At 33.9% G+C, this 14,610-nt stretch overlaps 1 protein-coding gene across 1 annotated transcript in view; it reads left to right on the top strand.

Annotated features, from left to right (window-relative positions):
* The window catches only part of LOC131148081 (uncharacterized), a 54,159-nt gene extending 41,864 nt beyond the window's left edge, over positions 1-12,295 (top strand). The window contains exons 2-6 of the mRNA XM_058097817.1: positions 10,591-10,930; positions 11,154-11,348; positions 11,454-11,648; positions 11,748-11,959; positions 12,077-12,295. Coding sequence (XP_057953800.1) covers positions 10,591-10,930; positions 11,154-11,348; positions 11,454-11,648; positions 11,748-11,959; positions 12,077-12,295 — 1,161 coding nt within the window. The remainder of the gene's footprint in view (positions 1-10,590; positions 10,931-11,153; positions 11,349-11,453; positions 11,649-11,747; positions 11,960-12,076) is intronic.
* Positions 12,296-14,610: the final 2,315 nt, after the last annotated feature.

Here is a 14,610-nt window from a genome sequence, read left to right as displayed (position 1 = left end):
TATCCAATCATATCGAGCTTTTGGAAGGATTACCATTTTTTGGTGTTCATATTTCTCCTTCAAGTTGTTCCAAATGACTAATGGGTCCTTAATAGTAAGGTACTCAAATTTCAATTCTTCGTGTAAATGGTGTCGAAGGAAAATCATTGTCTTTACGCCATCCTGGAGGGATACTGGATTTCCTTCTTCAATTGTACTACTAAGATACATAGCATTAAGGTGAATCTCAGCATCAAGTACCCATGGTAGATAATTTCTTCTAAAAATATCAAGGGCAACGAATTCAAGTTTTGTGAGGTTTGACATCATAAAATTACTTTGAAAAACAAATAAAAATTCAAAGTTAGGTAAATATTAAAATGAAAATGTTATTCTCACATATATTTCAACTTAAAAATATTGAAGGACACGTATTCAAGATAAGAGATATAGTTAACACATAAAAAAAACTAAAGTTACATAGATAACAAATGTTAAAAAAAAAAAAAAATTACCTTGGAATAATACCAACGAAACTTAAAAGATTCTGTTATACCATTAAAGACTTGATCGTGTTGATGACGTGTTGTATATGAAATAAAGATAGAATTATGCCCCCGCGGCATGGCACGGTAGAAAGGCATCAGCAAGTAAGAAGGAGCATCGAGGGTTCAATTCCAGATAGATACACTCACGGAGCCAGCGGTACCTGTAGATGGTGAGAGTTTACTCTATGAGCCAACGGGGACTGTGGATGGTGAGAGTTCTTTGTGAACCAGCGGGGTCGAGAGTCGGGTTGGTTGAATGTCCAACTGATATATAGAAGCCGTGTCCGCATCCGGACTTTACCCTGATCAGCGAGACCTGAGAGTAGAGGACACTGATCCGTGGGTTTGGTACTGCACCAGGGGGTCCGAAGGGCTCGTTAGTGGCTGTAGTTCTTATGTAATAAAAAAACAATAAAGAGAGAATTATAGAAAAATTAAAGTAAAGAAATTTGAAATTATAGAAATTCAGCAGTCTAGTTCTTCAGGAACTAGATGTTGCTAATCATCTTCTTTTTCTCAATTTTTGTTATAAAACATGTCCTCATATAGGTAAAGATTATATTGGCATCCCAATGGTCAATTCCACAATAAATCATTATGTGGATAAACCAAAAGTTATAACATATTCTCAAGATAGTCATGCACATGTATAATATACATATTTTACAACAAAAGGGATTTTCATTTTATAATTATTTCTTACTTTGCTTTTCAAATTCTCGAAATATTTATATAATTGTTCCTACCCGTAAAAAACCATTAAAAATAAGAAAGATAATAATATAAGTATTTTAGAAATTAAACATTTAAAGAATTTTTAAAATTTTTGAAACCTTAAAAGAAGTTTATGTATTTTTTTTTTTTTTTATCTATTAAACTACCTAACTAACGCGTATATTTTTTAAAAAATATAAATAATAAAAAACAATAAATCTATTTTTAGAATTTAAAAAAAAAAAAGAATAGAATACACTCACAACTATATTTACTATATTACAATAATCACCCAATGTAATTAATGCAAGAAAAATAATAGAACTAGTGTGATAAATGATCCATTTTGCAAGACTCATACGCAATAATGTCCAAAGTAGTAAATTGGATTTAGGGGCAATTATTGGATCATATGATTGTGGGGGTGGGTTTTTGTCTAACCCAAAATAAGCTTTTTCTTCAATTGTGTCATTTTGAGGGTTCTAATTACAGCCCCCCTCGCCATTATTTTGTCTCTTGGCTCTACATTTTATTTGCAGGGTTTAAATTTCTTTTCATGTTGGAGATTAATTATGTTTCCTTTATACATATCATAAATTTAAAAAAATTTATATATATGAATTTCAGAAAAAAAATTATTATTTTTTGCTTGAAAGTAAGTTTGTTATTTAATTTATTTTAAAAAAAAAAACTCACATTAATTAAATAGACATCGGTGACTATAAGATTTTCTGGTAATGGGCGGTCTTAAGTTCGGTTTCACACAAAAAGTAATTCTTGATTTATCAAAAACTAGTTGTGGGGATGGACACCTTCTCTTTTGATTTGGTATTGTTTGAGAGGATTCGAAAGAATCTTTTAGTTTAGAATTCGTGGTGATAAGAAAAAGTGTTAATTATTGATTTTTTAAGTGCTAAATGTATATATTAAGATGACGTTAATATTTCAAAAAGATATTATTGGTACTCAAAAATTACTTTTTCTCATATATTAAATGATATTTTTACCACTTTTTCACAAAACTACGAAGAATTAGCATCTGTTTTTTTTTTCTTTTAAATTATAAAGCAAAAGTAAATGAGTCACATTCTCTCCAGATTTTGTGCTGCTTCGGAGGGTCCGAAGGAATCTTTCAAGTTAGAATTTTCTGTGACAAAAAAAAAAAAAAACGTCTAAATTAATGATATTTTTTAGTGCTAAATTCATATATTAAAGTGACATTGATACTTCAAAAAATACTATTCCTACTCCAATCAATGTTTTTTTTCATATACAAAATGCCATTTTTACCACTCTAATTTTTACCATTTTTACCAATTATCTTGTAATCACGGTATTCCTCCGTCAAAAGTGAAGGTTTATCAACAAATAAAGAGAGGTGCCGTCCTTTTTAAAACAAAAACAAAAAAAAACAAAGAATTTACCCCTTTTTTTTAATTTTTAAATTATAGAGTAAAAGCAAATGGGTCACGTCCTTTCCAAATTTAGTGCCACTTGAGAGAATCCGAAAGAATCTTTTCAGTTAGAATCTCGGGTGATAAAAAAAAAATAGTGTAAACTAGTGTTTTCTTTTTCAAATGCTAAATTTATATGTTAAAATGGCATTGATGCATTACAAAATATTATTGATACTTAAAATATTATTATTTTTCAAACATCGACATTTTTACCCCTTCGGTTTTCACCACAAAACAAAAAATCTACGCTCTCATTTTGATCTTAAAGTAAATGGGTCAAATTATCATTAATATTTAAAAATCTTAAATATATGATATTAATGATATTTTTTAGAGTGTTAATAATACTTTGCTCAAATATATATATATATATATATATAAAGAAATTCATAGTTAATTCATGCCCAAAACGGTATATTTATTTTTTGAGTTTATTGTGGTCAAAGATTCCTTTCCTACGGTCCTTCTCGCGTCCCCATTTTGCCCTCTTTGTTGGTGCTTCTCCTCATAGGCCAAAAACAAAACAAATTAAATTTGAACACGCAATTTAAAATTTCAATTTAATATTTCGAAAATTGGACTATAATGAGATTTATGCCCTCTTTTGCAAAAACCGTTCAAAACTAGTTGTATTTAAAAAAAACAAAAAAAACTTGATTGATTTGCATATGTTTTTGCTTTGAAATATTTTTATGTTTTTATTTAATTTTTTTGTATTATATTTGGTATATGTATATTTTATAATTAAGATAATATAAAAATTAGATATTATATGTACATAAATATTTAAAATAATTTTACTCGACGAACTAGTAAGACTCGTTGGCGTGTGAACTAGGCAACTGACTAGTTTGATTTTAAAAGCATTATGGCAAAAGTCACTTCTAACTTTGTGATCACAGTGTGCTAAATATTTTACTTTCGATTTAATTTTTTAAAAAAAATGCAAATTATCTTCCAAACCCCTAAAGTAAAAGTGCAATTGTTTGATTTATAAAGTTTTATATTTACATTAGTTTCAAATTGATATTTTTTAGGGTGAAATTGAAAATTTAAAGATCAAACTATTAAACTTATAAGTAAAAATTTAGGGAGTAAACTGTAATTTAATAATAAAAAACATTATGGTAAGAATCACATCTACTTCTATGATAAAAGTGTTAAAACTTTGACTTTTGGCAAGGAAAAAAGAAAAAAAATGTGCAAATTACCTTCGTAGTGCAGTGCGTAAAGTATCACTAAATTATAGTTTTCATTTCTTGAACTTAAAAGTGCAATAGTTTGATTTATAAAGTTTCATGTTTATGTTACTGTTAAAGCTTAATATACATTGTTGACTCACAACCTAACAGTTTAAGTTTTTAGATAAAGTGATAATCTAACATATTATCTGAGTTGGTTACCAGGAGGTCTTGGGTTATGGTCTTGTCGTCCGCATATATTTGTGGTATTTAAAAACTTATTGTGTATTTATCTCTACACGTACTGTTGGGCTGCACGTGTGGGTGAGTGTTAAAGCTTGATATACATTTTTGCCCTATAACCTAACAGTTTAATATTCAAGGTGAAATTAAAAATTTTAAAATCAAACTTTTATAACTCATAAGTAAAAACTTCTAAAGTAAGCTGTAATTTAATGACAAAAAACATTATGGTAAGAATCACACAAATGGTAAAAGTGTTCGAATTTTGATTTTTGATTAAGAAAAAAGAAAAAAGAATGTGCAAATTACTTTTAAAGTACCCAAAGTGTTACTAAATTACATTTCACTTCTTGATGATAAAAGTACGATAGTTTGACTTATAAAGTTTTACATTTACATTAGTTACAAATTCCTATTCGAGGTAAAATTGAAAATTTAAAAAACAAACTATTAGAACTTGTAAGTTAAAACTTAGGAAGTAAATTGCAATCTAATGATAAAAAGCATTATGATAAAATCACATCTACCTCTCTAATTAAGATGTTAAAATTTTAGCTTTTGATAAAGAAGAAGAAAAAAAAAAGGGGGACAAATTAGCTCTTAAGCCCCTAAAGTATCACTAAATTACATTTTACTATTTGAGGACAAAAGTGTGACAATATGATTTATAAAATTTCATATTCATGTTAGTTTCAAATTCCTATTTAAGGTGAAATTGAAAATTTAAAGATGAAACTACAAAACTTATAAGTAAACTTAGGAAGTAAAGTATAATTTAATGATTTTGAAGGTAAAAGTGGAATAGTTTGTTTTATAAAGCTTCCTATATACATTAGTTTCAAATTGGATGAAATTGACTGTATAAACATCAAACTATTAGAACTTTGAAATAAAACATAGGAAATAAAGTGTAATTTAAGAAAAGTTTAGATAATGATAGGATAATTTATCAATAAAATAAAGAAAGTAGAGGAAAAGGAAACTTAAGTAGTTACAATTATTAAAGAAAGAACACAAGTATTGAGGTGTTGGTAAGGGTCATAATTACAATTTAAAAGGGCTTTATGCTTACTTATTAATTATTAGATAGTACTAATGCATTGGTTAAATTAATTATTTATAAATGAAATTTATTTATAAACATTCATTAAATGGTGTGCCTACATTTAATTTTATTACTAAAACACTTAAGAGAATATTTTATTTATTTTCTAAATATGTGTCAATCTCCTCCTAATTTTAATTAAAATGAATTAGCCCATAAAATGATAAATTCATAACCACTAATCAAGTTAAGTTATTACAATACTTATCGCACATATAAGTGTAACAATAAAGCCGGATTTATTTGGGTTTTCATTTCTCTTCATATTTAGTGTAAAATGAATTAATTAGGGTTTTCATTTCTCTTCATATTTATGGTGTGATTCAAATATAACTTTTCTCCAATTTTTGTTGTTGTTATTTACTTTAATTTTTCCAACATGTAAAGAATTAAAAAATATTTTTAACTTATATGTTTTTATGCTTCATGCCGATTTTTTTTTTTTTTTTTTTTTGTCTTTTTATGGTGGGCTAGAGAGTTGACCTTAGGCGAACCCATGACACACCCTACTTCACGTGCATAGGGCGGACTAGGTTTTGCCTTTTTCTTTTTTATTCCTTTAAAAATTAAACTAATTAAGAATGTTTTCGGATTCAAGCTATGGCTTTTTAATTAATTGTCTTTGAATAATTTAATATAAAAATTTTAATGATAATTTTTCTTTCGAGAACATATAAAATTTTGCATTGACACACTACCTCTGGAGTATGAAATCAACTCGAAAACCTGCTATCTTAACTTCAAAGCCTTAATCAGTCTAAGAAATTTCTCTTGTAAATTCTCCTACATACTGCATATTCTTACTTCAAATATTTTGAAAATATTTAGTTTTTATTAACAAAATTATAGGTTTACAATAAAAGATTAGGCTATGTAATTTTATCATGCCATAAATTTATAAAACTAATATGTTTGTGAAATTTTTCGCTTTAATTTAGCAATATATTAATAGGTTTTTCATCCATATGGAGTCCAATAGAACGTGGTTTTTTAAGTGTGGAATCATATTTACTCTTGGAATCAAAATTTGTTAAGTAATCAGCATCTTGGTGGCATTCTTTTTAAATGATTCAAGGAATTTGTCAATTTTCTTGAATAAGTCTCTTCTTGAATTCATATTGACATGAATGATTTAATAAAATTTTCTTGACTTTTCCATTAGTTAGTTCATATTCTTCTTATGTTACATAATTATGCAATTTATGAAGGGTTACAATTTGAAGTTAGGATTTCCAAGATTGTTTCTATTATTTTTATCATTATTATTATCTATTCAAGGAGTGCTTTCAATCTCAAGTTACTAGATTTTTCCAAAGTTCTTATTATTGTTCTTACTATTCATGTTTCAATATGCTATCGTGACTCATCAATTTTATTCGATTTATTATAATCTTTGTCCACTAAAAACCCTCAACTTGAGAGGGTTCAATAATATCATTAAAGCCTTGCACATATGTGAACATGATAATTGCCTTTCTAGGTTAATAGTGGGCTTGATAATCAATTAAGAGGAGTTTTACTTTTGAATTAGGGATTTAGGTAGGAAATTAATCATACTAATTCTTTTACTAGAAGAAATACTTGGTACATAAATTGCGAGCTCAAATCACAAAAAAAAAAGTCACGCTCAAGTTACCTTTCAGACGATTTATATTAACCTATGATTCATTTATTTTACCAATTTACCTATCCATTCAACTCTTTTTCCTACATTGTATTCTTGTCTCTGTCTCTGAATGTATTGTTTCTCATCAAATTTTTGCATTAAAACATGCATCCTATCCTTCTTTTTTTTTTTTTTATAGGTGAAATTCTAAGATGTCCTTATAAAAACTTAAAGAGTATTTCTTTAATTAATGAGAACCATCATCATGCCAGAATTAGTCATGTCAAATCATCAAGAATATTAAATTGAATGTGGAAGCGCACATGAATCCATAGCATTCTAAGATATGTTGAGTCATGCTGATGGCCTTCCAGATCAACACGGAATGTGCAGAGAATTCCTTTTGTGTTCTTTGTATTCTCTTTTGGCGATGGGATGATAAAAAAGAAATTATAAAACCGTTCGTGTGATCCGGGGACCATATGCAATGACCCCAAAAATGTATATACCATTAAAGTAGAACAATAATAAAATAATAAAAATAGTCATTTGATACGAAGGTGCTTTCTGTTAGGATCCTTGATTCCATGTTTGATACCTAAGAAAGACCTTATCTTAGCGAGTACTCAGAGACCATTGTTGCTTAGCCACTCCCTGGAGGTCGATATGGTTAAAATGAAATTTAATAGGATAAATAAGGTAAACACTGTTTGTACACATAAATAAGTACAAATACATAAAATAATATTTTGACGGACATAATTTGTAGAAATATATGATATAATAATAATAATAATAATAATATAGGTATCTTATGTAGGGCCCACAAGACAGTGTGGGGCCCACATGAGCCCCAAAGTTATGTGGGATTCACATGAGTCCTGAAACAGTGTAGGGTCCATAAAATCATGTGAGGACTATTGGAGTTACGTAAAGCTCACTTGGGTCTCGAAGTTGTGTGGGACCCACATGAATTTTTGAACTTTGAACTTAATTCTTTTTTCATAAAAAAAATAACTAAAAAACAATTTAAAAATAATAACAATGATAACAATAATAAATAATAATAATGATTTCAAAAAATAAATAAATAATTAATTAATTAAATTAATTAAAAATTAATTAAATGGGAGTGTTGGCAAGCACTCCCATTTTCCCCACATGTACCCCCATCCCCATCTTATATTTCCCATCTCAAGCTCAGCTCATGCTCATTCAATGTCCATTCCTTGCCCATTCATTTTGTAGAGACCCGAACCTGTAAATGAGGAATGAATAAGTAACGAACAAAAGAAAGGGGGAATTTCTACAGGGTTCATCGACAAAGGCAGTAAGTTCGTCGACGAAGTCCCTTCAGTGCCTTGTCGACGAAATTTAGAGCGCCGTCAACGAGGAAATACCGAGCGGGTTAGAGAAATATCCAAATAAGGTTTGTCGACATAGGAATGGCTTCATCGATGAGTTGTGTGGCGGATTCGTTAATGAAGATGCTGCCTTGTCGACGAGTTTGACTCAGTCAAAAGCCCTTTAAATATCCATTGTGGTTGCTTAAAGGCTAAGTTTCTCCCAAAAGCTCTCTCTCTCTCTCTCTCTCTCTCTCTCTAAACCAGCAAACTTCCTCTCTCCCTCTCTCTACGATTCTTCACCATTCGATGTCTGTTTCTAAAAATGGAGGTTTCTGCGTGGATCAGGGGAGGAAACTCTACAAATATAGCAAATCGGATTATCGTTTCGGAGATTTTCGAGTTTTCCCCAAAAATTGAGGTAAGGATCTGATTCCGTTTTTTATTAAGCAGTTATATAGTAGCCTAGATTTTAGAGAAATTATGTTCTGTGGTTTTTAGGTTTTGAGGATGCCGGGTTGTCGGTTTGAACCATTCCGTACGTGTTTTCATTTTCAGGTTTAAGGTAAGGGAAATTTGTTTATAACAGTATTTTTATAAAACTAATCCACTAAAAAGTTAGTTTATGCTTATATGTATGATTTAACTGTTTGTTTGCTAAATTCCACCGGGTAGAAATGTCGGTTTTACAATTTTATGATTTTTGGGAAAAACGAGGATTTTGACGTATGATCTCTAAACTTTACAAAAACCACTTTATTACATTAATACTATAGTAGGAGATGCTTGAATCCTTTATTTTCCATTTAAATGATGTTTATTGAATTTTAAATCATATAAAAGACTTTTGATTAAACGCGTGTGACATATGGTTGAAATGGAAATGTGTGAATCTTTTATAATATTTGTATGAGTTTGTGGGAACTGGAGTTCCATCTTGTTGTATTGAAAATGTGGAAAACAAGTGTTGGTTGCATACCGTGCTATATATGTAAAAAGGGTAAACCGAGAGTGTGTCTGCCGGTTTATACCCGAAGTGATTGAATGAGTTTGTGAAAATACTAGAATTGCACAGGTTATTATGTTTTCATTATAAATTGTATATATGATAAGTGGAAACACAGCTTGCTACCAAGGGAGTTGAAATATACTTCAGTGAATGGAGTTGAAATATACTTCAGTGCGGGGGTTGAAAATACTCCTAGATGCTCTGGTAAGTACAGTGCAATCACACATGTGAATCAGTGTGGGTACATAAGATAGTTGGCTTGCAGAAGTTTGTAATCACTGGTGAAATAATAGACCAGGGGAGGCAGTCAGACTATAGAATAGATACTCGGCAATGTCTGCACAAACAGGGCATGTTAGAGTCATCAGTGCACAACCCGTGCCATGGGGTAAATAAGTGTAATTATGTCATACCAAGTTGGTCGTTATTCTAATATTCATATACATGCTTTAAAGGCTTTTGTGGAAAAAATATATATATCGTATTTACGTTACTACACCTGTTGCACCACCAGATTGAAAAATGGTCGTTGTATATATTGAATTTGATTAAAATAAGCATATGCAGTCACACACTGTTGTAATACTTCCCACCTTATTGAGAAGTGTCTCACCCCGTATCTAACCTTTGTTTTCAAGTCCATCAGGACGTCGGTTCTAGTAGCTAGAGGGACTCAGGAGGTTGCTTTTGGGTATAGTCTACGTAAGTGTTATGATGATGTAATAAACCTAGTTGAAGTACCTTTTGGAGATTGTAAGTATTGGATATGTGTTAGGTATGAAGTCAGTTTTTATGAACTCAACAAGTAAACTCTGGTATAAGTCTAGTAGAAATCCCAATAAATGTTTACGTTTTTCCGAAACATTTACATTATAATTATGTATGATTTATACTCGTATGTCCCTATTTAGGGCAGGTTGTCTATGTATGTTTATCAGGTACAGGTATTATATATTTATGTTAACGGTACTGGTCCGTATAAAGGGCTGGGTCGTTACAGTTGGTATCAGAGCCCTTAACCAGTCGAAAGTGTGTTTTGATGCATGTTGTCTGGTTAGGGATATGTTCAGGACTTAGGAGTTGCTAGTTTTGAAGTCTAGAATATACCAAAGTATAGGACAAGGATAAGACCTTGGGTTTTGCTTTGTATACTTGGAGACGGAAATTCATTGATAGACTTTTGTGTTTTTCTGGATCAGTCGAAAGGTTAAGAAAATCATGGCAAACCATTGACGGTTTTGTTTATAAGAGGAAGGGTGGAACCTGAGTTAGAATGATGGTGTAAATAGTTGGGGCGCATCAATATTGAGGATATGAAATTATAAGGCTGAGTCTATAGTATGATAGTATTAGCTGATGCTTAGGCTATTACTCTTTCTAATGGATTCTTGTAATTGTTTTCAAGATGAAATCCAGGGATATTATTGCCAACGTAGGAGGTAGTAGCAGTGAGGGTGCTGGCCATAAGGCTGGTAGTGACTCTACTAGTGTATTGCGTGACTTTGCACAGCAACTTATGGTTGAGGTGGTGCGAACGAATAGGGGACAGGATTGTCCTATGACTGATTTGAGTTGCTCCATTGAGCAGTTCACCAGGTTGAAGCCCTCGGTTTTCGTGGGAAGTGTAGATCCAGTTCGTGCTAAGAATTGGATCCAAGAGATCGAGAAGATCCTGGATGTTTTAAACTACACAGAGAAGCAAAAGGTAACCTTTGCCAAAAGTTGGCAGGGGAGCCTGCAAGATGGTGGGTGTCTGTAAATAATATGGAGGAGCACCAACAGATACCAGTAGCATTGACGTGGGCCCAGTTCAAAGAGCTATTCTTTGAACAGTATTTTTTGCCATGGTCAAAAACGCGAAGATTGAGGAATTCATGAACCTGACGTAGGAGTCGCTGATGGTGCAACAGTACGTTGCCAAATTCCAGGATCTGTCCTGATTCGCTCCATTCGTGATACCGGATGAAGCGAAGAAGGTCTGGAAGTTTCATAGGGGTCCGAGGAAAGAAATCTATAGGCAGACAGCGATCTTGCAGTTGCAAGACTTTGCTACGTTGGTTAATAAAGCCACTGTGGCAGAGGAGTGTTTGCTAGAGGACGCGGAGTTCCAAGTCCCGAAGAAGAGGCCAGCGCCTCCTAGTTCTTCGCCTGGGGCAAGGCAGGGTAATTGGAAGAAGAATAGTGGTGGTACGTCCCAGAATACCGCATTTTACCGTAACTGCTCTCTTTTTGGTAGGAAACATGTTGGGTAGTGTTGGTTGACTACAGGGGATTGTATGCAGTGTGGTAGGCAAGGGCATCGGTCGAGAGACTGTCGTGTGCGGGGAAACAGTGGAACTTCGCAGCAACCATACAAGGGAAATACTCAAGCACAGCATGGTGGTCAGCAAAGGGGTACAGCCCAAGTTAGGGTGTATTCTCTGACTCCAGCTGATGTAGAGAACGCTTGCGATGTTGTCACAGGTATCATTTACGTGCTTTCTCATATAGCTGTTATATTATTTGATTATGGGGCAACGCATTCTTTTATTTCCAGAGGACTTTTTAATTTGTGTGGATTAGAGGTGCAACTGTTAAACTATGAACTGGTAGTGGCTACGCCGTCTGGGCCTGTAGTCGAATGTAGCTATGTTGTCCGTAATTTTCTGGTTGAAATTCATGGGAGGATACTACAAGTTGACCTTGTGGTGTATGACATGCTTGGCTTTGATATCATCTTTGGGATGGACTGGTTGTCGTCCAGTTATGCTAGTATTAACTGCCACAAGAGGGAGGTGTTGTTTAGACTGCCAGGGGAGCAGGAATTTAAATTCTTAGGGTCGTGTGTGCATTCCGCACCATAAATCCTTTCAACCTTGCAAGCTACGAAGTTACTCCTAGGGGGATACCAGGGGTATCTAGAGTTTTTGAAAGACACACCAGTAGAAGAACGGGATCTGGAGATGATTGCAGTAGTGTGCGAGTTCCCTGACGTGTTTTTAGAGGACTTGTCAAGATTACCTCCGGACCGTGAAGTGGAATTTGCTATAGAGTTAGCCCCAGGTACGGCTCCAATATTGAAAGCTCCGTATCGTATGGTTCCGGTTGAGCTAAGAGAGCTGAAAGAGTAGCTTCAGAAGCTGCTAGACAAGGGGTACATTTGACCCAGTGTTTCTTCCTAGGGAGCATCAGTATCATTTATGGAGAAGAATAATGGGTCGATGAGAATGTGCATCGACTATAGAGAACTGAATAAGGTGATGATAAAGAATAAATATCTGCTACCTAGGATCGATGATTTGTTTGATCAGTTTCAGGGCACGCAGATCTTTTCTAAGATCGATTTACGATCTAGGTATCACCAGTTGAAGGTGAAAGCTGAGGACATCCTAATGACTGCATTTTGAACCCGGTATGGCCATTTCGAATTTATGGTTATGACTTTTGGATTGACTAATGCACTTGCAACATTTATGGATTTGATGAATAGGGTCTTTCACGAATATCTAGACCAGTTCATCGTGGTATTTATCGACGATGTCCTAGTGTACTCTAGGAGTGCTGCAGAGCATGAAGTTCATTTGAGAATGGTATTGCAAATGCTTAGGGATAAGATGTTGTACGCTAAACTAAAGAAGTGCGAGTTCTAGCTGGAACATATTGCATTTCTAGGGCACATGGTGTCCAAAGAAGGTGTATTAGTGGGGACCCGAGTAAGATTGAAGTAGTAGTGGATTGATCGAGACCGAAGAATGTTCAGGAGGTCAGAAGTTTTTTGGGTTTTGCAGGTTACTACCGTCGTTTTGTATAAGGATTCTCCGGTTTAGCAAGTCCTTTGACGCAACTCACAAGGAAGAACATGAGGTACGATTGGACTGATGAATGTGAGTTAAGTTTCCAGGAGCTGAAACGGCGATTGGTTACTGCTCTAGTCCTCACCATTCCATCTAGGGATATCAGATTTGTTATTTATAGTGACGCCTCTAAAAAGGGTCTTGGCTGTGTTCTAATGTAGCATGGCAGAGTAATTGCTTACACTTCTCATCACCTGAAAGAGTATGAGAAGAACTACCTGACACAAGATATGGAGTTAGCAGCGGTAGTGTTTGCACTGAAAATTTGGAGGCATTACTTGTACGGTGTAAGGTGTGAGATTTTTACTGACCATAAAAGTTTCAAATACTTTTTCACCCAGAAAGAGCTAAACATGAGACAACGCAGATGGATTTAGTTGATAAAAGACTATGACTGTATTATTAGCTATCACCTTGAAAAGGCTAATGTAGTAGCTGATACTCTAAGTTAGAAGTTTGTTGGTGTGTCAGTCTCAACAGTGGAGGTTCCAAAATAAATCTGTAAGGACCTTTAAAGGTTGAGCTTGGAGGTGGTGGAAGAAAATCATCAGGCTATTCTTGCTAGCTTGGTGGTACAACCAACTTTGTAGGAGAGAATCCGTGTAGCGTATAAGGAGGATCTGGAGTTGGTTGAGGTTAGAGAAGGAGTTCAGAAGGGGATGAAGCCGAATTTTGGTATCTCTGACAATGGGATATTGAGATTTCACGGCAGAGTTTGTGTACCGAATGATGCCATGATTAAACGGATCATTTTGGAAGAGGCACACTGTTCACTCTACACTATACATCTTGGTAGTATGAAAATGTACCGGGATTTGAGGGAATCTTTCTGGTGGTCCAACATGAAAAGAGAGATCGCTCATTTTGTAGAGCAGTGCCTAACATGTCAGCGAATCAAAGTAAAGCATCAGGGGCCTGTAGGACCACTTTAGCCACTTGACATCCCTGAGTGGAAATGGGAGCACGTCTCGATAGATTTTGTGACAGGATTACCTGTAGCGGTGCATGGGCAGAATGCTATATGGGTTATAGGGGATCGGCTGACGAAGATTGCACATTTCATTCCAATCAGAGTCAGCTACTCTCTGAATAGGTTGGCAGAGTTATATGTGTAGGAGGTGATACGACTCTATGGTGTCCATTTTTTTATTGTTTCAAATCAAGATCCGTGTTTTACATCTCATTTCTGGAAAAGTCTACAGGATGTCTTGGGATCACAACTGACGTTCAGTACGTCTTTCCACTCGCAGATGGATGGACAGATAGAGAGGACTATTCAGATGTTAGAGGATATGTTGCGGGCTTGTGTATTGGACTTTTGTGATAATTGGATACGATATCTACCGCTTGTTGAGTTTGCATATAACAACAGTTACCAGGCTAGTATAGAGATGACACCTTATGAGGCATTGTATGGTAGTCGGTGTCGATCTCCATTATTTTGGGATTAGGTAGGTGAGCGGAAGATATTGGGTTCAGAACTGGTTCAACAGGTCTCTGCAAAGGTCGAGTTGACCAGGGAGAGAATCAAGACAGCTTAGGGTCGACAGAAGAGTTATGCTGATACTCGTCGACGAGAGTTGGAATTTGAG

Source organism: Malania oleifera, chromosome 2 (genome assembly GCF_029873635.1).
Source record: "Malania oleifera isolate guangnan ecotype guangnan chromosome 2, ASM2987363v1, whole genome shotgun sequence".
Classification (NCBI taxonomy): Eukaryota; Viridiplantae; Streptophyta; class Magnoliopsida; order Santalales; family Ximeniaceae; genus Malania; species Malania oleifera.
This window is presented reverse-complemented; position numbering and strand designations above follow the sequence as displayed.